The sequence below is a fragment of the Mustela nigripes genome, chromosome 2 (assembly GCF_022355385.1).
Source record: "Mustela nigripes isolate SB6536 chromosome 2, MUSNIG.SB6536, whole genome shotgun sequence".
NCBI classification, from domain to species: Eukaryota; Metazoa; Chordata; class Mammalia; order Carnivora; family Mustelidae; genus Mustela; species Mustela nigripes.
The window spans coordinates 130,090,589-130,113,351 of NC_081558.1; the positions used below are offsets into that span (position 1 = coordinate 130,090,589).

The 22,763-nt window shown below is 30.1% G+C and overlaps 1 protein-coding gene across 1 annotated transcript in view; it reads left to right on the forward strand.

The window, feature by feature from the left end:
* SI (sucrase-isomaltase) overlaps positions 1-22,763 on the forward strand; it is a 97,321-nt gene that overhangs the window by 17,504 nt on the left and 57,054 nt on the right. The window contains exons 10-21 of the mRNA XM_059388067.1: positions 844-975; positions 1,064-1,183; positions 3,124-3,237; positions 8,399-8,483; positions 9,427-9,544; positions 10,926-11,097; positions 14,350-14,466; positions 16,407-16,561; positions 17,594-17,678; positions 18,459-18,515; positions 20,232-20,356; positions 21,976-22,064. Coding sequence (XP_059244050.1) covers positions 844-975; positions 1,064-1,183; positions 3,124-3,237; positions 8,399-8,483; positions 9,427-9,544; positions 10,926-11,097; positions 14,350-14,466; positions 16,407-16,561; positions 17,594-17,678; positions 18,459-18,515; positions 20,232-20,356; positions 21,976-22,064 — 1,369 coding nt within the window. The remainder of the gene's footprint in view (positions 1-843; positions 976-1,063; positions 1,184-3,123; positions 3,238-8,398; positions 8,484-9,426; positions 9,545-10,925; positions 11,098-14,349; positions 14,467-16,406; positions 16,562-17,593; positions 17,679-18,458; positions 18,516-20,231; positions 20,357-21,975; positions 22,065-22,763) is intronic.

The window sequence follows — 22,763 nt, forward strand, 5'->3', positions numbered from 1 at the left end:
CAAAGAACAAATAATCCAATCAAGAAATGGGCAGAGGACATGAGCAGACATTTCTGCACAGAAGACATCCAGATGCCCAACAGACACATGAAAAAGTGCTCCATATCACACGGCATCAGGGAAATACAAATCAAAACCACAATGAGATATATTTTTAAAAAATTTAAAGTATTTTACGTAATACGTATATTTCTTTTTTCAAAAGATTTTATTTATTTGAGAGAGAGTGAGAGAGAGAGAATGAGAGGGAGGAGGGTCAGAGGGAGAGGCAGACTCTCTGCTTTGTAGGGAGGGAGTCTGACAACTTGGGGCTCCATCCTGAGACTCCAGGACCATGACCTGAGTAGAAGGCAGAATGCTTAATTGAGTGAGCCACCTAGGTGTCCCTTTGTTTTGTTTTCTATACAATGATTCCCATATGTAAAACATATGAAACAAGTGTGAATAATTATTTAATGCTTTTGTTCTTTAGAACTAGAAAAATTACTTTTTAAAAAAAATATTTTATTTAATAGAGATCACAAGTAGTCAGAGAGGCAGGCAGAGAGAGAGGATGAAGCAGGCTCCCTGCTGAGCAGAGAGCCCAATGTGGGGCTTGATCCCAGGACCCTGAGACCATGACCTGAGCGGAAGGCAGAGGCTTTAACCCACTGAGCCACCCAGGTGCCCCTAAGAAAAATTACTTTTATAAATAATTACAACAGCATTTTTGATGAAATAGAGGAGATCTAAGTAAATTTACTTTTTAATCAATAAATTTATAAAAAATCATTGGACTTAAAGGTTGAAGTTATTAGAGTTCTTTCAATATTGCTTATTAAAATATACTCTACTTAATTTCAGGATACACAGGTCACTGATATTGACTATATGGAAGCCAAGAAAGACTTTACTTATGATAAAGTTGCATTTCAGGGGCTCCCTGAATTTGTTCAAGATTTACATAACAATGGACAGAAATATGTCATCATCTTGGTAATAACATTATATATTTAATATGTTTTTAGTATTCACACTTCTGTAACTTAATAGATTTTCTATAGTTTCTTCTCTCTATTATTAGGACCCTGCAATTTCAATAAATAAGCTTACCAATGGAGCAGCATATGAGACCTATAATAGGGGAAATGCAAAAAATGTGTGGGTAAATGAATCAGATGGGACTACAGCAGTTATTGGAGAGGTAAATTATGATATTCATTAAAGTTGTAATGTTAAGATTTTCTGTTGTGCAAAGTTTTTATAAGAAAGTGTGTGTGTGTGTGTGTGTGTGTGTGTGTGCGCGTGCCTAGTTGGTTTCAAACCTGGACTTGGTATTTTAATTGTGTAAAGATATTTTAGACAGAGGAAATATTTCAATGATCTCTAAAACATTTCTTGTAAGAAGGCAGGTATTTTTCTGTGCTATATATAATTAAAACAAAACTAACAAAATATAATTTAGATTACAAAAATTCTAATAATTTGAGGTAAATTAGTTGCTTATATAAATTGAGTACTTTTATGTTGGGTATTAAAGTTTATGATTTATATTTAATCCTCACAATAAAATAATTAGGTAGCTATGATTAGAATTATTACTTTATAGGTGAAAAAAGTGAATTTGAAAAAGGCCTAGTAACTTTCCTGATGTCATGAAGCTAATTAAAACAGAGTTAGGAATGGGACGCCTGGGTGGCTCAGTTGGTTAAGCAGCTGCCTTCGGCTCAGGTCATGATCCCAGCGTCCTGGGATCGAGTCCCACATCGGGCTCCTTGCTCCGCAGGGAGCCTGCTTCTCCCTCTGACTCTGCCTTCCACTCTGTCTGCCTGTGCTTGCTCTCACTCTCTCTCTCTCTTACAAATAAATAAATAAAATCTTTTAAATAAAAAAAAAAAAAAACAGAGTTAGGAAACAGATTATATCTCAAAGCATAATTTTAACCAGAATAAACATTCTTTTGTTTATATATATATTCTTTTGTTTGTCTTATAAAATATATAAAAAACTGTAAGGTCTAGATATATTGACTTGGTAATTCCACTTCTGTAATTTAATCAAAGGAAATAAAATAAGAGATAATGTCAATTTATAAAAAAAAGTTTATTATAGCATTATTTACAATAAAGAAGAATATCCTAATCACATTCTATTACATTCATTAAAGTAAAAATTTCTGATGAAAGTCTTATTCAAATAATTATGAGCTCCATCAGGAGATAAAAGCTGAATTTCTTCCTCATAATGCCTACTAATATATCACAGAATATACTTTATTAAGACCTGCTCCATTTGATATGGGTGATCAGTTAGTCAATATGCATAATTTGTGTATAAAACAGTATGATTTATTTCAGTTCATCTGAAATTGAATTTCTCTTGCCTATCATTATTTTAAGTAATAAGTAGATAATTTGAAGAAGCACAAATCATAAAGAGACAACATAGTATGTATAGTGTTTAATAGCATGGACTCAGATATGTTATTGCTATGTTTGAATTCCTTCTGTGTCATATATTAGTGGTGTGATCCTAAATGTATTTAATTTCTCTGTTTATCACTCCTTTCATCTGTAAGGTGGGTTTAATTATAGTAAATAACTCATCTGTAAAGTGGTGATTAAAACATAATGCCTCTCTCCTACAGTTTTAGTAAAGATTAAATGAGCTAATAATCATAAAAATGCTTGGAACAAATGCCATATTCTCATTTATTAAAAAAATAAATATACAAAGACTTTTTTACTTGAATTTCTTGGAAGCAAATGTCTTTGGAAATTAAATAGTATGCTTTCTTTTATCAAACAATGAATATATTACATAATTTTTGTTTTTAACCTAAACTATTAGGATGCTGAGAAAAAAACTTAGTTGCAGTCAAAAGAGCAGCCTCTTTCCATGCTGTTGTATTTTTCGCTTTTTAAATGCTTTATGATCTCTCTCTACTTAATTGTCACTTAAATGCATTTTAAAGTAGGCCTAAGATTATCATAAATATAAATGGTACATGGATCACAGGTACCTAAGGAAATTCAGTGTTGTAACTTTAATATTTTTTACTATTTTGCACTCATTAACTTTGTATTATTACTTACTTATTTTTCCTTTTTTATATGTGTATATGTGAATGATCTATTCTTTTAGGTATGGCCAGGATTAACAGTATTCCCTGATTTTACTAATCCGAACTGCATTGATTGGTGGGCAGATGAGTGCAACATTTTCTATCAAGAAGTGAAATATGATGGACTTTGGATTGTAAGTAGCTATTTTAAGAAATTTTGGAAAGTTAACAGAAATATTTTTCTATAAAATAATTGTTAATTTGACAGGGTATAGTTTGTTATGTATTGAACGTGAAATAAAAACAAAATATTTTTCTAGAATGTATAAATTCATATCTGTTATGTTTCTGAGTTAGAAAAGAATTAAAACTAAAAACTGTAAATTGAGAGTTTTCTTCTTCAGTAACACACTGAAGAATCCATTTCATTTTGTCACTAAGGTGCTATATTTTTATGACTCATAATTTACATTTGAAACAATTAAGATTTGGAGATAAGTAGTGTAATTCTAAAAATATTTATTTTGGTCTACAGTATTCAAGCGATTACAGCAATATGGACTATAATAATAAGTAAGCACTCAGCCTTTAGACACCTTTTTTTTTTTTTTTTTGGAATTCATGGGATAGAATGAAGCAAAATTGTAATAGGCTAAGTGTATTATCACAAGATAAACAACAACAGCAACAACCAAAATCCTAGGTTTCTGGTAAAGTTATTAAAGGAAAATGCTAATGTTTAAAAGTTTCTTTGAATGAAGTTTTATCTCTATAACTATTGATTGTTTGCTTCTGGGTTTATTTTATATAATTATACTGAATGATAGTCAATGATTTAGTGCCGTGATCCCAGGATTCTGTGTTTCAGAAAAAAAAAAAAGTCTAATAAACCTAAACACAGATATCATCAGGGTTTTTGTTCAAAGGTATTATAACTGCACAGAATTTTGGAAGGAGGTAATGGATGTCCTAGGGATAGCTATACTTTTCTTTGGTTATTTGGTTATACAATATCTCTACTTTCATGAATAGCTCATTTTTATTCAATGATTATTTTTTAAATCAGTTACTTAGTTTACAAGTGGTTACTTTGCACCATCAATACATCAGGTATATTGTGGAGAATACAAAGAGGAAAATGATTTTTTCAGCTAACAACAGGGAACTGAGTTAGAGGTTAGCATAATCCTCAGAATTATTTATGATGAATAGAATGAAGATGGAGAAGCTTTAGCTATTTGACACAAAATTAGTGAGATCACAATAATACCTAGCTGCTGATGGAAATAACAAAACTGTACATTCCGTTCCTGAGGTTTTTTTCTTTTTTTAGTTTTATTTTTAATTCCAGTCCTAATTTCAACGTATTATATAAATTATTCTGTTTGGGTTTTTTGTTTGTTTGTTTTATTTTGTTATTGTTTTTGTTTTTGCTTAGGAAACAGTTTGAGTCCATTAGAGAAGAGCTACAGCATAAATGACACTTTAGGAATAGTAAAAGAGAATCTGACTGTGCTGTACATAGAGAAGACTTCATTTCCTATATCCACTGAAGACACACACTCGATTCATCATCAAAGAGAGGGTGGGGATGGGACGAGGAAGAGCATCTGAGAATGGCAGAATTGTTCTCATACTAATACATAAACATTTGACTAAGCTTAAAAAACAAAACACATGGGAACCAGTATGATTTCAAAGCACACTAATCACTGAATTAAGTTATATGATGTATAAGAAGTGGTTATACCACTTCCAGCTCTTACTTGAATAACTGACAAATTCTACTGCTAAACTGTGTCCTTAATTCTTTCACTTTCTTCAGATTATTTGTTCTGATAGAATGAACATACAGTAAAAAAGAATTATTATTTAACTGCTGAAATTTTATTTTTAGGTCAAGTTTTAAAATAGTGTTAAAGTTTTCTTGATTTCTAATTTCTAACATTTTGAATTTAAAGTTTAAATATTAAAATCACTTCAGAAAATGGTATGAGCTCAACAGCCATTGAAAAACAGCTTTTTGCATATAAGCATATACTTGAATTATCTTTTTGCATACAAACATATACTTGAATTATCTTTTTTTGCATCATTCTTGAGAAAATCTTCTAATACTTGAGAAAGAAGAGCCTAATGCATTTGTTATAATTAAGACTGAAGTTGTGATTTCAAAATAAAAGCATTAATCAATATTTTTAAAATTCAAAGACTTTTTTTTGTGAATAAATATACACATTGTAGTGGTCATGTTATGATTTCATTCTTAAAAATCTAATAAATGGAATTCCTCCATAAATAAACTCAGTAATTTTATATATAGTACTAGGAAACTTGAAATTCGATAAGAAGATGTATTACAACAATTCATATATCCAAATAACTGGGGCTTATTTGATTATATTTTCTCTACATTTTATAGGAATATTATAATAATTGAGTTATTTTAAAAATTATTTGAAATTTTGGCTATTTTTATTTAGATTGAGTTCACATGTGGAGCCACAAAATGCCCACAGATTTTTAAAAAATATTTTATTTATTTATTTGAGAGAGATCACAAGTAAGCAGAGAGGCAGGCAGAGAGAGATTGGGAAGCAGGCTCCTGCTAGGCAGAGAGTCCAATGCGGGGCTAGATCCCAGGATGCTGGGATCATGACCTGAGCCGAAGGCAGAGGCTTTAATCCGCTGAGCCACCCAGGCGCCCCAAGATTTTTTAAAAGTTTTTATTAGCCACCAAACATTTATATGCAATTTTCAATTGACTTTAAAGAAAACCTTCATAAATATCCCTAAAGATGCTGTTGATAATTCCTAGGTCATTACTTGATTTGGGATAATTTGAATGACACTTGAATATCTGTAGGTGTACTTTTCACTGCCAATTCATTGAGGCCTTTTTTTCATACCTTCCACTGCTTTGAATGTGCACGTTGTAATGTTAAAAATACGAATTGAGTTTATTTTTACATGATATCGAATACATGTAGCATCACTCAAATAATGTGCGTAAATTAGAGAAAAATGTTTCCAGAATTTTCAAAAGTATATATATATATATATATATATATATATATATATATAATACATTAAAGGGCGCCTGGGTGGCTCAGTGGGTTAAGCCGCTGCCTTCGGCTCAGGTCATGATCTCAGGGTGCTGGGATCGAGTCCCTCATCAGGCTCTCTGCTCAGCAGGGAGCCTGCTTCCCTCTCTCTCTCTCTGCCTGCCTCTCCATCTACTTGTGATTTCTCTCTGTCAAATAAATAAATAAAATCTTAAAAAAAAAAAAAGAAACCACTCTTTAAAAAAAAAAACAAAATAAAAAAATAAAATACATTAAAGAGATACAAATAAATTCTATTACATTATGTGTAGTATGTTTAATATATTCATAATACAATCTTGCCAAGTTGACAGGATAACTTAAAAATAAATAATCAAATGGCAAATATTGTATTTGTTGTTAAAATCATAAAAGTTTTTATTTTTTGTCTTTAGTAGTTTAATATATTTGGTTTTTGGACAAGACTCTTTCCCTTTATATTGTGAACTGGTGAAATAATATATTTTATTTAATCTTGTTTACATGGTTGTATGTTAAAACAAATATTTTATATATTTTTATTTTTTAAAGTTTTTATTTAAATTCTACTTAGTGAACATACAGTGTAATATTGATGATTAAACAAAAAGTTTTGATCAATTTTCATTTGAAATAAATTAATTTTTCTTTAAAAGTTATTTACTAAATTTTGTAAATATTGTCTATTTGGAGTGAATGTTGGAAGATCTTGTGAATTTTATTACAAATTTGCAAATACATTATTCAAATAGAGTAACATAAATTTCATAGTAAACATTTTCCTCTTATTTTCTCAAGAATAATTATATACAAAAGGAGTTAAACAGTTTAGAAAGAGTCTTAAAGTTTAAAATAATGCAACTCAATTCCCAATTATGAATTTCAGCAGTTGAAGTTATTTTTAAATTTAATGTACCTCATGGATTTGTGAAGAAAATACACTTAAGTTCACCTAAAATTATTGGCCGTGTAAGCATAATTTCTCTTTGTATTAGTTTTACTGGACATAGGAAAACAAAATTGAATATTATATCCTCGGTAGTTTCAATAAAATAACCCAATACTTTAGAATAACTACATAATTCTTCTTCTTTATTATTATTAGGAAAATATTTGGGGAATGGAAACATTTACCTTTTAATATCTGTTACCACAATGAGAAATTTATTTTCTTCCTCCTTTGAACAACCTTAATTTTTCACATTAATTCCATATGAGCATGATGTGAATGGCAGAAGGGAAGAGTAGTAAAGAAAATATATTTCTTCTGAGGAAAATAAAATTAACAAGGGACTTGATTGAGTGTGAAGCTGTGTGAGAGCAGACTGCATATCCACACAGATGTGGAAAATACACTTCAAAGATGTGTAAGGGTGTCTGGGTGACTCAGTGGGTTAAGCCTCTGCCTTCAGCTCAGGTCAAGATTTCAGGGACCTGGGACTGAGCCTGGCATCTGGCTCTCTGCTCAGTGGGGAGTCTGCTCCACCCCCCCTTCTCTGCCTGCCTCTCTGCCTACTTGTGATCTCTGTCAAGTAAATAAGTAAAATCTTAAAAAAAAAATATGTAGAAGTCCTTCAATGCAATTAACAGAGGAGAAGAAATTCATAATTTCTTGAGACTGTGTAGTGTGATATATGATTTTATACATTATCTGTTTTATTCAAAGGCTTTATTTAAAGTTATTTTAAATAGCTTTATTTTATAGCTTTATTTAAAGCTATAAACAGAGAACTAGTATGTGACAGGACAATATTGGAGCCTCAGTTTGCATAGCAAAAAGAAAAAAAAAAATCTGTGAACACACTTGGCCTCCAGGAGATGTTTAGGTTACTGGTTCTTATAATGTGGTCCAGCTGCCTTAGGGTTCATTGAGATTCATTAAGGTTGTAACTATTTTCATTAGAATACTAAAATGCTATTGCCTTGTTTACTTTCATTCTCTTCTGAGAGTGTAGGAATTGAGGAGTATGCAAAATGTGCTGTGCGTAGTAGTCAGCAAAGCACATCATAGAAATTAGATAAATGTCCACTGAGGTGAGCAAACCATGTTGAATAAATGAATGTGCTAGAAAGATGGACAATGGTGGACTCAGTGAGAAGACTGATATAGCTATTTAGAGAAGACAGTTGCTTAATACTTACAATTATTGTTTTATATGTAAAATTAAAACTAGGTAAATGAAAAACATTTTGGTTGTATACAACCCCTGAATCCCATCTAAGATACTTCTGTTATTACTTAAAGTCTGTTGTTCGTATTATATCCATTCAGGACATGAATGAAGTTTCCAGCTTTATTCAAGGTTCAAAGAATGGATGTGAAAGCAACAAACTAAATTATCCACCTTTTACTCCTGGTAAATTTTATTTAGTTATTTATTTACCATTAGCTGAGAATAATTTTCCTTGTTGACTGGTAAATCTTAGCATATATTTCTAAATCACAAATTTTGATACAATCTTGAGACCCTGAAATCAATGTCTTTTTGTTTGTTTTTGTTTTACTTTTGGACCTGAATTTTTATACTTAAGAAAAGGAGTATGATTTTACATTTTGGTATAGCATATTGACTTTGTTTATCACTGATAAACTGCCCATGATTAAATAATTAATGAAAGGAAATGAAATTTGTTTGAAATTACAATATAAGTGATCAGATTCTTTCTGTGGGCACTATGTTGTAAGTCTATGCAGTTTTTAGAAAGAACCTAATGTGAATAGTTACATCTCACATATTCTAAAAAATGGGTTTTTCACCATTAAAAATAAGTTAAAAAAATTTAACCAAAGGAAGGGATTTGCTCTTAGGGCACTAGCAGTAAGTACATTGGAAGAAAGATGACAATAATTATGGAAGTATCACATATGCTTGCAAATGAAAGACAATAAAAACTTTTCTGAAAAACAGATATTTACATGGTTTGTAATTGTGAAAGATATTTATGTGTATAAGTTAAATTTTATTTAAATGAACTAAGCTATAAAGCTTTAAAGTGTGTGTATATTTATATAATGTATAATACAAATGGGTTTGCATATATCTATATATTTAAATGTATTTTTTCTATGGGTTTATTTAGTACTATAATTTGGCAGCTGAATATTTGTTAGTGTAAGTGCAAACCTTACAGTTAATCAACAGGAATAGAGGGTGGAGACCTAATTAGAACTTATCTTCAATTGTCTTTCATTTTTTTTTTCAAACTAAATTTCATCTTACATAGCACATAATTTAAGGATTATGAAGTTCACAATGGCAAAATGTGTCTTAAAATAATTTCTTATATATTTTTTCTAAGATATTCTTGACAAACTCCTGTATTCCAAAACAATTTGCATGGACACTGTGCAATACTGGGGGAAGCATTATGATGTTCACAGCCTCTATGGGTACAGCATGGCTATTGCCACAGAGAAGTAGGTGCAATTTCATTCAGAAACCTCTTTCATATTTAATGTGTAGAAATATATGTTATAATTTCCTAAATAGTTGGAAAATAATGAGAATAAGAAAACAAAGAAGGATAGTATTTTCATGGTAAAAAAAAAAAATAGGGCATTAAAAACACCAGTACTCTTACTAATCTTCATGAATGTGGATCTTAGTTAATCAAGAACTATGTGATGTATGTGTTTAACTGTGATTCTTTTTTAATTCATAGATTTAAATTATGTTTCAAGTTTTGACTCAGTTCATTATCTCTGAATATAATGGTGTTCTAAGCATGAACTTCACAATTGGCATAGGAGAGAGGTGTTTCTAAATAAGTCTTTATTTTTCAAAATCAAAGGTTTCAATTAAAATGTAGTTTTATATGTAGTATCTACCAAAGTAATTTTTCTAAGGCAGTGTGTCACTTATATATAAAAAAGAAACAAGTTCAAAAAAAAAGAAAGGGGACAATCATAACTTGATCGCCTATGATTTTCCAAGCATTATATAAAGATCTGTAATGCAATTTCCAATAAAACCCAGATCCTGGTCTCAATACATTTTAAATTTTCTCATAATTAAGTAAACATGATCAATTTTAATTCAAACCTACATTTGTCTAATCCAAAACATGCCATGTTATTATACACTTTTATACACTGTCTTCAGAGTGTTTACTTTACTTTTAAACTCAGTAGATAATTACATCTTGAAGTGTATAAATATATAAATTCTAGAAACAAAAAGCAATACTATAGTTCAATATTGTAAAGATAATAATATAGAATAGCCACTTTAAGATAATATTATATTTTTACTAAGGTTGTCTGGATAATCTTATCTACTAAATCAAACACTTGTACTTTTCTTGAATATTTCCCATTAATGGAAAAATTATCATTAATACTCCAATACCAGTAGAGGTGAGATGAATAATACTAGTGGCTGTGGATGGTAAGCTTCAGGAAACAAACTAAAATGCCTCTCAAATATGTAACTGTTATCCCAACATCACATGCTATTATTTGAAAATACAGATATTAATAAAGCATCAACATTACTGTGCCACAAAAAGTCATACAGAGTTCAAATTCAGTTTATGAAATCTGATGTTATAGAGGGATTTCAATGAGTATGGACCATATATGTTAAAAAACAAAGGTTGAATTGATACAAAAAACATGATCATTTAATTTGATAAAGAAAACCAAAGTCTGAACCACTTCTAATAGATTTCCTTTTTCTGTTTGATTGCAATATTTACACAAATAAATATTGACAGATAAATAAAAATTGGTACGGAAGATTGATAAAATATTTATTTTTATATAAAAATAAATCTTATTAATTTACTTTTATTTTTAGAGCCATAGAAAAAGTTTTTACCAATAAGAGAAGCTTTATTCTCACCCGGTCAACTTTTGCTGGATCTGGACGTTATGCTGCACATTGGTTAGGAGATAATACTGCTTCATGGGAACAAATGAAATGGTCTATTGCAGGAATGCTGGAGTTCAACCTGTTTGGAATACCATTGGTAAGGAATTTCTTACAGTGTTATTTATAAAATATATGAATTACTCTTTTGTAATATTATTGTCTTAATGATTTTCAATATAATGGCTAAGGTATATTGCAGGAAAAGTTCAATCCTTATTCTTAGGGAATTTATAAGAAAAATTAGAATTAGAAAGTAGAAAAAATTAGAATTTATAAGAAAAATAAAAAAAATTAGAATTTATACGAAAAAATTAGAATTATAAGAAAATGTCTATAATATTCAAGCCATTAAAATGAGAAAACAGAATAAATAAATTTCAAGTAAATCAAAAAAATACATATAAGAAATATCAATATAAACAGAGCATAGGAAAAAGCTTCCAAATATATAATGTACCAGATAAGATGGTAGGGAAAAATCCAAATACATTAGTAAAAAAAGTAAATGTCAAATGTCTAAATATATTTAAAATACTAGATTGTCAGTTTACGTTAAAAAACAATAAAGCTATTTCCTCTATTTAAAAGATAGTAAAATAAAATAAAAGATAAAAAAATAAAGAGGAAGTCTCAAGATTTTAAGAAGAGAAAAAATGTATGCTAGGCAACTCTAAATATAAAAAATCTGATATTTCTAAATCAAGCAAAAAAAGTATGCCATGTTGATATTCAACACCAAAGAAGGCCACTACATAAAAAGAAATAATTTAAAATGTGTCAGGAAATTACAATGATCACTTATTCTTTCTTTCGTATACACAAAATAAAAGGAAAACCAAAAACCAACCAAATAAAAACCACAACAAAAACTTCACACACCCACACCCCCCCCCCACACACACAGACTCTTGACTTTGGAAATTAAAAAACACATTATCAAATGATTTGTGAGTCAAAAAATAAACTGAATGGAAATGGAGGGGGGGAAAATCCTTAGAATTGAATGCTCACAATTATGCTTCATATCAAAAATGTGGGATATCTGCTTAGATTAAAAACAAAGATATGCTGAATATTAATGAGTAAAGTGAATTAATTAAGAACATGGAAAAAAGAAAAACAGAATAAACCTAAAGAAAGAAATAGGCAATTAAAATAAGACAAGAGATTAAGGCAATGAAAACAAAGTTTCTAGAGAAAAATTAACAAAATGAAATTACAAAGGCGATTTTGAAAATTTGAATAAAATAGAGCATTTTCAGTAGTTTTGTCTGAAAAAGAAGAAAAAAATAAGCAATCTTATAATGTATTTTAAGATAAGGTGTTATTTATTATAGCAAGTAATTAATATAAAATATCCAGGAGTAAATATTAAAACTAAATGTAAGATTTTTTTAAAGAAAATTTTAATTAACTAAATAAATATATGTCATGTTCATAGATAATAAGACTTAGCATATTATAAATACACATTCTCCCCAAATTATATCCAGGTTCAGTGATATTCCAGTTTAAACTATAAAGTGAATTTGGGGAGCATCAAAGATTACTTAAACTTCATTTGGAAGACAATGCAAGTAGAAAAGAGCATAAGGATTTACCCTGTCCGATAAAGTAGTAATAAACACAATATTTGTCTCTGTATATTCAAATAGAATAATATGGCAAAATAAGATACAGGCCCATGCATTAATGAAATACAATCACTGATAGCACTATTACTATAGATTATTGAGGATGTATCAAATATTCATATGAAAAATTGATTATCCATTTAAAAAGAAATGAGTCCATGCCTCATACCTTACACAAAAATCAGTCTCAGATGGATTAAAGACTTATGTGTGGAAAGTAAACCTTAGATATATTAGAAGAAAATATGAATAATTCTGTGATGTTAGGTTAGGGGAATAATTTCTTAAACAGATCACAGAAGGCACAAATAAAAAAGAAACATAAATTTGACTACAACAAAGTGAAAAAAAAATTGTTCATTAAAAGACTATTTTGGGGGTACCTGGGTGGCTGAGTGGTTTAGAGCTTCTGCCTTCAGCTCAAGTCATGATCCCAGGGTCCTGGGATAGAGCCACGCATCAGGCATCAGGGTCTTTGCTCAGCAGGAAGCCTGTCTCCCCCCAGCCCGGCTCGCTGCCTACTTGTGATCTCTGTCTGTCAAATAAATAAATAAAATCTTTTATAAAGTTATTTTAAATAGACATTAAATAAATAATAATTTAAAATACCTACTAGGAATCTGTAGAAGGTAAAAACAATAGAAAATTAGGAAAGGATATAAATAGGTAATTCTGTAGGAAGAGAAACCCATATGGACTCAGTAAAAATATGAAAAAGTTCTCAACTTCCATAGTAATCAGAGAAATGCAAGTAAAACTTTGGTGAAAAAATATTTTTAAAGTCTGAAAATAACAGTAATTGGGAAGAAACGGAATAATGGAATTTTTCATTGTGTTTACAAATGGTTACAACCAGTTTTGATTAAACAATGTGTATTTACAATAAGCCAATAAAATAATCTTGAAAATATTTATATATATATAATACCATAGAAGAATAGTTAAGTTTTTTTTAATATTCATAAAGAAACCTATATATAAAACTTAACAGGAGCATTTTTCATAGTTATGAGATCCTATATTATAGAGAATTAGAACTAAATGTTTACATTTAACACAAGTGAATCTCATAAAAATAATGTTTTGAGAAAAAAATGAAATGCTGTGTCATTCAAATATGCCATTTACATAAAGTTAATAAATATATAATATGATACTATATATTGTTTATGGGTACTTATATACTATTTAGAAAAAAACGAAATGTTTGTAAAAATGTAAATGAATATAAACATACCAAATTAAGAATAGTAGTTTTTTTTTGGAGGGTTCCTGAAGGAAGAGGAATGAAATTTTATATGACTACATGTTAGGCAACATTTTTTACTCTTTTACTATTATAGTAATATATTATAAAAGAAAAAATAAAATCATGGGGGTGGGTTTTCGATTAAGAAATAACACATTTTAATAATATAATTTCACATTATATATTGAGTTAACAATGATTAGATCAAATGAAGAAAGTAAATACATAAGACTAACAATGTATAAAGAGGCAATGAAAAAAAGTGTAAAATAATATAAAAAAAGTGTAAAATAATTCCATAGCAAAAATGGAAAATATAAAACTATGTTAAGGAAGAATACATGAAGATAGTCAAACAAAAAGATTCCTAAATAATGTAAATTAATCTGTTGAGGCATAAAATTTGATGCTCTGGGCAAATTTGAGTCTCTTTACACTATGAATAATAGATATATTTGTTACTTAGGTTGGAGCGGACATCTGTGGGTTTGTGGCTAATACCACAGAAGAGCTTTGCAGAAGGTGGATGCAACTGGGGGCATTTTATCCATTTTCCAGGAACCATAATGGTGATATATATGAGGTAAATGCTTCTTGTTCTCCATGTTTTTAAATAAGACCTAATTCTAGTTTTAACAATGTACTTAAATTTATATCCATAGAAGATATAGTCTGAAAGTTTGCAGCATAAAGAAGAGTTAGAAGTCCTCTTCTCAAGGCGTATATTTTATGTATTAAAAAATGGTGAAATAAGGAAATCATGAAAGGTAATGAGGTCGCACCATAAATATTTTGTTTAAGCCTAAAGCATATACATGTGTGCTACATCACTTTAAAATAATTTAATATTAAAATTAAGCCAAAACTTTTTGAGTCCGGATTCTAACAATGTAAGTTCCAAGTAACTTTCATAAAAAATATAACGTAATATTAAGGATTTCCAGCTTTTGTTCTGTTAAAGAGACACAAGAAATTCAAGAGATTTAAAAAGTAGTTTGAGTCCAGAATCTTCGTCTAATAAGTAAAACTGAACAGATAGGTTGGGAAAAATTAAACTAACATGTATCTGAACTAGTGGGAGCAGAAGTATAAGGACATTCTGAGCGGTTCTAATACCCCTATGAATTCGGCATGTTCTGGGCTCTCAGAGACATATTTCTCAGAGGAAATGAGAAAATTAGGTGAAACCATTAAATCAATTAAGTGCATGTTGGTTGAGATATTATTCACTGTTCACACACTGGTTACATATAAAGCCATTAATTCTTTTTGAGAAGAGTTTTGATGAAACAATGGGCAGAGCTCTGCCTGGAAGGAAGCATGACAGAACAGTAGTAAAAGGTATAAATTGGGGATTAGTCATTTCCTAATCCACCTGAATGATGCTTTCAAGAAATTTGTGCTCATGGAAGATGCTGATATGAATTAGATTACACTGTGTGTTCATTTCTGTCTCCCAAAAGCAGATGTCAAGACAAATATGTTAGAGATTTATTGGTGAAATACTTGTGAAAGGATAAAGGGGAGGGAGCAGGAAAAAATGAAGCAAGCCTTCATATCATAATCTGGATCTGGTGAAGATGAAGGCAAGGAAGGGGGGTTTTTAGGGAGAGTAACATACTGCAGCCCAATTCTAAGGGTTTTCACTCATCGGTGGTGAGTCCTCAAGGCAAAGTTGAGCATTGGAAATGTCCTGTATATTTCAGGAATGGGCCTGAATAATACCCCCACCATGCTCATTGATTAGCTATGGGCAACCGAAGGGAAATATCTTCAGGATAAAATGATGATGAATCCAGGGAGGCAGTAGATGGTACCTTTAGTTAATTTTGCTACGCATTGTGGAAGATCCACTGATCCAGCTTGGGCTCAGCAGGAAGGCTGTCCCTCAAGTTACAAGCCTCCATGCTGGCCAGGCAGCATGTTCCCTGTATCTCTGGGCCAGTACACTATGTATCTGGGATTTTTCTTCTAATGGCAACAACAGGGCACAAGGCAGCAAGTCCTCAGGCAATCACATTTTAAGCCTTTCCATGAATGTGTCACATGTACTAAGATTTCCCTGCCCAGAGTCTATCACTCACTTGAGCACAAAGTTAAGAGGTGGGGAAGTACACTCCACCTTTAGTGGTAGCAACTGCAGAATTACACAGTGAAGGTTGTGTGTACAAGGGAACATGAATATTGGAGGCAATAATTCAATCTACCACAAGTAATATAGGTAAAAAATTCTTTGTTAAAATATATTTTCATCTCTAACTATATGTAACTATATTAAATGAAAAATGTAAAATGTAAAAGAAAAATGTCTAGTATAAAATAGTTTAATTAAAACATATATCTAAATGAAAACATAAAAAATAAAAATATTTATATACTTTGGTGAAGAAAGTGTAACAATTTCAGATTTTTATAAACAAGCTAAAATATGTGATTTGCTTTACAAATAGATTAAATGCATCTCCTTCAATTTTCATTCATTATTTTAGCTTTTTTATTTCAATGTATCTTTTTATTCCATAGCATCAGGATCCAGCATTTTTTGGGCAGAATTCTCTTTTGGTTAATTCATCAAAGCATTATTTGAATATTCGCTATACATTATTACCTTTCCTCTATACTCTGTTTTACAAAGCCCATATGTTTGGAGAAACTGTAGCAAGGCCAGTTCTTCATGAGTGAGTACCATACTGAAGAATTTTAATTTTTCGGGGTGCCTGGGTGGCTCAGTGGGTTAAGCCGCTGCCTTCGGCTCAGGTCATGATCTCAGGGTCCTGGGATCAAGTCCCGCATCGGGCTCTCTGCTCAGCGGGGAGCCTGCGTCCCTCTCTCTCTCTCTGCCTGCCTCTCCGACTACTTGTGATTTCTCTCTGTCAAATAAATAAATAAAATCTTTAAAAAAAAAAGAATTTTAATTTTTCAAACTATTTTCAGATATATATATTGAAAAATTAATGGAGAGTAATTATGATGTCAAATGATTTATGTAAAGCATTTGGTGAACTATGGAATGATAGCAGTAAATAAATCTAATTAATTTAATGATTGGACAAGATTGAACTAGAAATGTGGGAATTGAATAGAACATAGGCTGTATTAGGGAAATTATACTAGTAAGATTAAACAGGCAGTTATTGAAGACATGTTACATATGTATTGTCAAAATCATCTAGCTGTAGATCAAGAGTATGGTATTGTAACAGAGCAATTAATTATGTCTGCCTTTGTATATCTTGAGCAAAGCAGGACCTTTCCCCAAGAAATGACTGAAGACCCTTTCAAATCAGGTTAAAACAGGAATTTATAATGAAAAATTTAAAGGGAAGAAAGTAGAATATGAAAGATTTCTGGTACTTTACAAATTTATCTTAGAGAAATTGTATTAAACAGAATACTTACTTATTATGAATAATAAGTAACCTTATCATCTCTGATAAATTTTTTTGAGCCTAGTTGAACTAATTTCCTCCCCCTTTCCCTCCTTTTTTCTCTCTCTCCCTTCCTTCCTTCCTTTCTTTTTTCTTGAGTGTCAGATGAACTATAAGGATATAAGAACCATAGATTCAAATTGAGATGTGAAACAAGTAAAATTAAAAATAATAATCATTCCGATGAAAAAACTGAAATGATAAACCAAACAGAGAATTTGGGTAAACTTATTTTTATCTTTATATTGCAAATTGTCATTACAAAGCAAATTGTCATTTTAGGTTTTATGAGGATATGAATACCTGGAGTGAGGACACTCAGTTCTTATGGGGTCCCGCATTACTTATTACTCCCGTCTTGAAAGAGGTAGGTTTTACAATTTTAATTAATTTATTGCTTTTAAAGGATACCTTGTAACCAAATTCACACAAAATTATAAAAAAAGACTTAGTAATAAATGTTACTCTACCTGACTGTTTCAAACTGATAAATGTTGAATTCTAAAATGAAGAAGAAATTCTGAAAAATTATAAAAATGTTAAGTAGATATATGTTTTTCAAATATATAATATGTAACTGCAGAGAAGAAAAGTATGTAAAATTAATATTCTTCTAAAAAAGAAAGCTTTATTTGTGGAGCCAAAATCAATCTTGTAGTAATAACAATGAATTCTCATTTTATTAGACATAGACATATGTCAATAGACATTGAAGTTTTGTTAAATTGTAAATAAAGAGGAACTGGAAAGCCAGATGATCATATGAAAATATTAAATATTAAGCACTAAAAATATAGTAGAGTGAGACTTTTAGGTTTTACCTATTATTTAGAAGTCTCTAAAGCCCATGGAAATATACAGAAATGAATGTGTACACATTTGCAATTTCCATGTAGATTATAACAATACAAATGCTTTTTTTTATTTGCTACTTAAATTAATTTCAACTTCACTTTTGATGTGATTTATATTATTATATAAAACTAGTAAAATAACCTGATTATTATTTATAGGAAATACAGTAGTGGAGGAGTACAAAGGAAGCTTTTTTCTTAATTGTTAAAACCCAACTTACTATTTGATATGAGACTTTTCTGATAAGTATTAAAGAAATAAAAAGTATATAAGTTATCTTGCTTTATTTTAGGGAGCAGATACAGTGAGTGCATACATCCCTAATGCTACTTGGTTTGATTATGAAACTGTAAGTAACCTTAGTATTATACTGTCACACATCTCTACGTGGAAACTTAATTCCCAACAAATAGCATATCTGTTTTTAGCATTTTTGTTATCATTATAAAAAAAAGAATAATTCCAATTTGAATAATCTGCAAAATTTGTGCAGGTATACATGTTTTGTTTCATATGAGCAAGTATATGTTTCTTGCATGTGATTAATATAAAATTACATTCTTTAGTAAAAAGAGTTATATTATTCATTTTTAAATTGTGGAAATTAGACTCAAGAGTGATTTTAGGAAGGAGTAGTGACTTATTTTGATGTTTTTCCTACTTTATATATTTATCTTTTTGGCAGAATAATTGAGTATTGAGCTAATGGTAACCAATTTTTTTTTTTATATATGGCACATTCAAATGTTTGGGAAATATTTTCATTTCAACCTTGAAAAGGCAACATTTTAATATTCATATGCAACATATTTTTTAATTGATTAAGACCTTTGAGAAGTATTTATTTTGAAAGGCATTATTTTGCATATCACTTATATTTTTATAGAAACAATGATTTTTATTTTATTTTATTTTTCTTTTTAAATTTTGGACATTGGGGAGGGTATGTGATTTGGTGAGTGCTGTGAAGTGTGTAAACCTGGTGATTCACAGACCTGTACCCCTGGGGATAAAAATATATGTTTATAAAAAATAAAAAATTAAAAAAAAAATATTTTATTTTGGCACCTGGATCAGTCATTAAGCATCTGCCTTCAGTACAGGTCATGATCCCAGAATCCTGGGATCAAGCCCACATCCAGCTCCTAGCTCCATAGAAAGTCTGCTTCTCCTTATCCCACTCTCCCTGCTTGTATTCCCTCTCTTGCTGTGTTTCTCTTTGTCAAACAAATAAATAAAATATTTTAAAAAACATTTTTAAATTTAAAATTTAAATTAAATTTGAATAAAATTAAATTAAAATATAAAATATTTTTAAAAATATTTTATTTATTTATTAGAGAGAGAAAATGAGGGAGAGAGAGAGAGCAGTAGTAGGGAGAGAGGCAGAGGGAGAGGGAGAAGTAGACCCCCAGCTGAGCAGGGATGCCAACTCGGGCCTTGATTCTGGGACCCTGAGATCATAACCTGAGCCAGAGGCAGATGCTTAACCCTCTGAGCCACCCAAATGCCCTGAATGATTTTTAAAAGCTTTTTAAATGGGTGCCTGGGTGGCTCAGTGGGTTAAAGCCTCTGCCTTCAGCCCGGGTCATGATCCCAAGGTCCTGGGATCCAGCTCCACATTGAGCTCCAGATCGGGCTCTCTGCTCAGCAGGGAGCCTGCTTCCTCCTCTCTCTCTCTCCACCTGCCTCTTTGACTACTTGTGATCTGTCAAATAAATAAATAAAATCTTTAAAAGCTTTTTAAAGATACACTTAATTTTAAACCAAAACAAAGAATAAAAACAGTACTTATTAAGAATGTTAATTATTGTAAAGGGGAAGTTGATTTGTCTAAATTGATTTTTAATTTTTTTGAAAAAGTGAATCTATTTTTCTCCTGCTTTGTTCAGTAAACTGAAAAATAAGGATTTTTTCAAAGCTAGAAAAGAGTATATAAATATTCATTTAGATGACATGAATTTCTCACAGTAAAAATTATTTCTATGTGTAAAATTGAATTCTTGTGAAATGGAATTAATGTCTTCACTAATATTAAAAAATCTTTTTAACTTCCAAATATTAGGGTGCAAAGAGGCCGTGGAGAAAACAACAAGTTAATATGTACCTTCCAGGAGACAAAATAGGATTACATCTTAGAGGAGGTTATATTATCCCCATTCAACAACCTGCTGTAACTACAACTGCAAGGTAAAATGAAAAATCATTAACTGAAATCTGAAATATAATTCAAGTTTTAATTAATATTTTATTGAGAATCAAATATTACTGTTTAGTTCTTTCACCAAAAGATATTTGATGTATGAAGGGGATTCTTAAATATAATCATGTATAAAAAGATTCAAATTATATAGCATTACTACAAATTCTTTTATTTAAAAAATGAAAGTAATTAGATCATAATTTTTTGTATGCCAAAGAAGTGCTGATATTCTCTATAGGATATGTATAATTAAAGTTAGTTTCTCATTCTTAATAAAAATTGGCAAAAGTAAAGTAAGTTACATAATTGTTGATAGTGTCAGTTATATACTTGGATTATCAATACATAAATGTCACAATGTTTTTCTTTCTGCTAAAATGTTTTACTTTAAATGATAAATGAAGTGGATAATTCTGTTTAGGGAAAGAATGAGACAGAAACTAAATTGTTCAGTAGGAATAACTTGCAGAAATATTTAGGAGAAAAGAAGAAACTTGAAAATTCTTGTGCTCCATCTTGCAGCATTCATTCTAGGTACAAGAGCACAGAAGGGGTTATACTGAATGCACAAATTCCCCCATATTCTGTTAACACCCCAAGGGATGGTTGCATTCTATTTCTTATCCTGCTGTGTTTTCTTTGTAACATTAAGAATATCTGGAATTATATTGTATACTTTATTGTGTATGTAATGTGTCCTCTCCCTTTATAAACTCCATTAAAGGAGAGACTTGGCTTTTGCCTGCTGTACTCCCCAGGCCAATAGTAAATGTCCGGCCCATGATATGCTCTCTATTTTCACTAAATATGTATTGAAGGAACAAATACATGAGTGAATGAATGTGTGCTAGTATCTTCATTATTTTCTTTGCTTATTTTCAGACTGTAACTGTTCCGTGACTGCGTTCTCCAAAAAATTAGTTATATTCTAGAGCTGTATTGAACCAGAGAAGCATATACTTTGGTGAGCAGGCAAAATGGAATATATTCTATATAGAGAAGTTGGCTGGACTCAACTGCTCTATATAGAATGTATTCTATATAGAGAGAATATATTCTATATATCTGCCTCAGGCTCTTTCTAAAACCTACAGGGACAGAGAAATAAAATTGTATTCATCATGTTTCATTTCTCATAATAGAATTAGCCTCATCTGTAAGGTTAATAAATATTCTACTAAGCAGTAAAGTGTGTTTATATTGTACCTTTCTTTATTATGTATATAAGATGTAGCCTTGATAAATTGCAAGGTAGAGTTAATTGAAATGTGCAAATATATGTTAAATGTATTCTGCATTCATAAAGTATATTTAATTTTTCTTGTTTGAAGGATCATTATACTGTTTAAATTTTGTTGGTATCTTGCCTCCAAGAAGTTCCACATTATATTTATTAAATTTATTTCTTTCATTTATTTTATAAGTATATAAATTATTTCTCTCATGGAAAAATAATAAATACAGACATGAATTTAATGGATATCAATATTTTCACATGAATGCAGAACATCTACAGATCTGCTGGGTTGAAATTGACTTATTTGTAAGATATTTTATTATTATAAATTTATTTTGAATTACATATATACCCAAACTTATTTAACAGCCGAAAGAACCCTCTAGGACTTATAGTTGCATTAGATGAAGATAATACAGCAAAAGGAGATTTTTTCTGGGATGATGGAGAAACGAAAAGTAAGTTTCAATGTGATAGACTTTTAAAAGGTTCATTTTGATGTTGGGACAATTTGCCTTTTTACTGATATAAGATTGCATCTATTTAAAAAAAGGTCACAAGTTTTATTTTTTAATTCCTGTTTTTATCTACCTTAAGGTATTAGGTTAGTTTGTGAAATTAAAATCACTATTTAAATTATAAACATTGAAAGACAGTATTTTTGTTGGTTCATTGTAAAAGTTTTTGACATGTATAGATATCTTTATTAGATATTTTTAATTAGAGTATTTAATAAATTCACAAATATGCAAATTTTATCATATTTTCAACTCTCTTAAGTGATTGTAGTAGTTAAAAACTAAAATTTTATTACTGTTAAAAAACCCCTAGCATTTAAAATTTTGTTTAATTAATGTTAAAATAATTAAATTATTATATACTTTAATTAATAGTGTATTTAATTTTATTTCATAAGCCCCAAATTTGAGGATTCAGTACCCAGGAGAATAAAAAATGAGCCATTTTTTCTAATATGTAATTATGCCATACTAAATTTATCCGTTTAGATTTAGTTAATTATAATTACCCTCATAAATTTGTTAGTTTTTTTTTAATCCTGTTTTTATTTTAATAGAAGATTCTTAGGTGGAGCGCCTGGGTGGCTCAGTGGGTTAAAGCCTCTGCCTTGGGCTCAGGTCATGATGGATCGAGCTCCC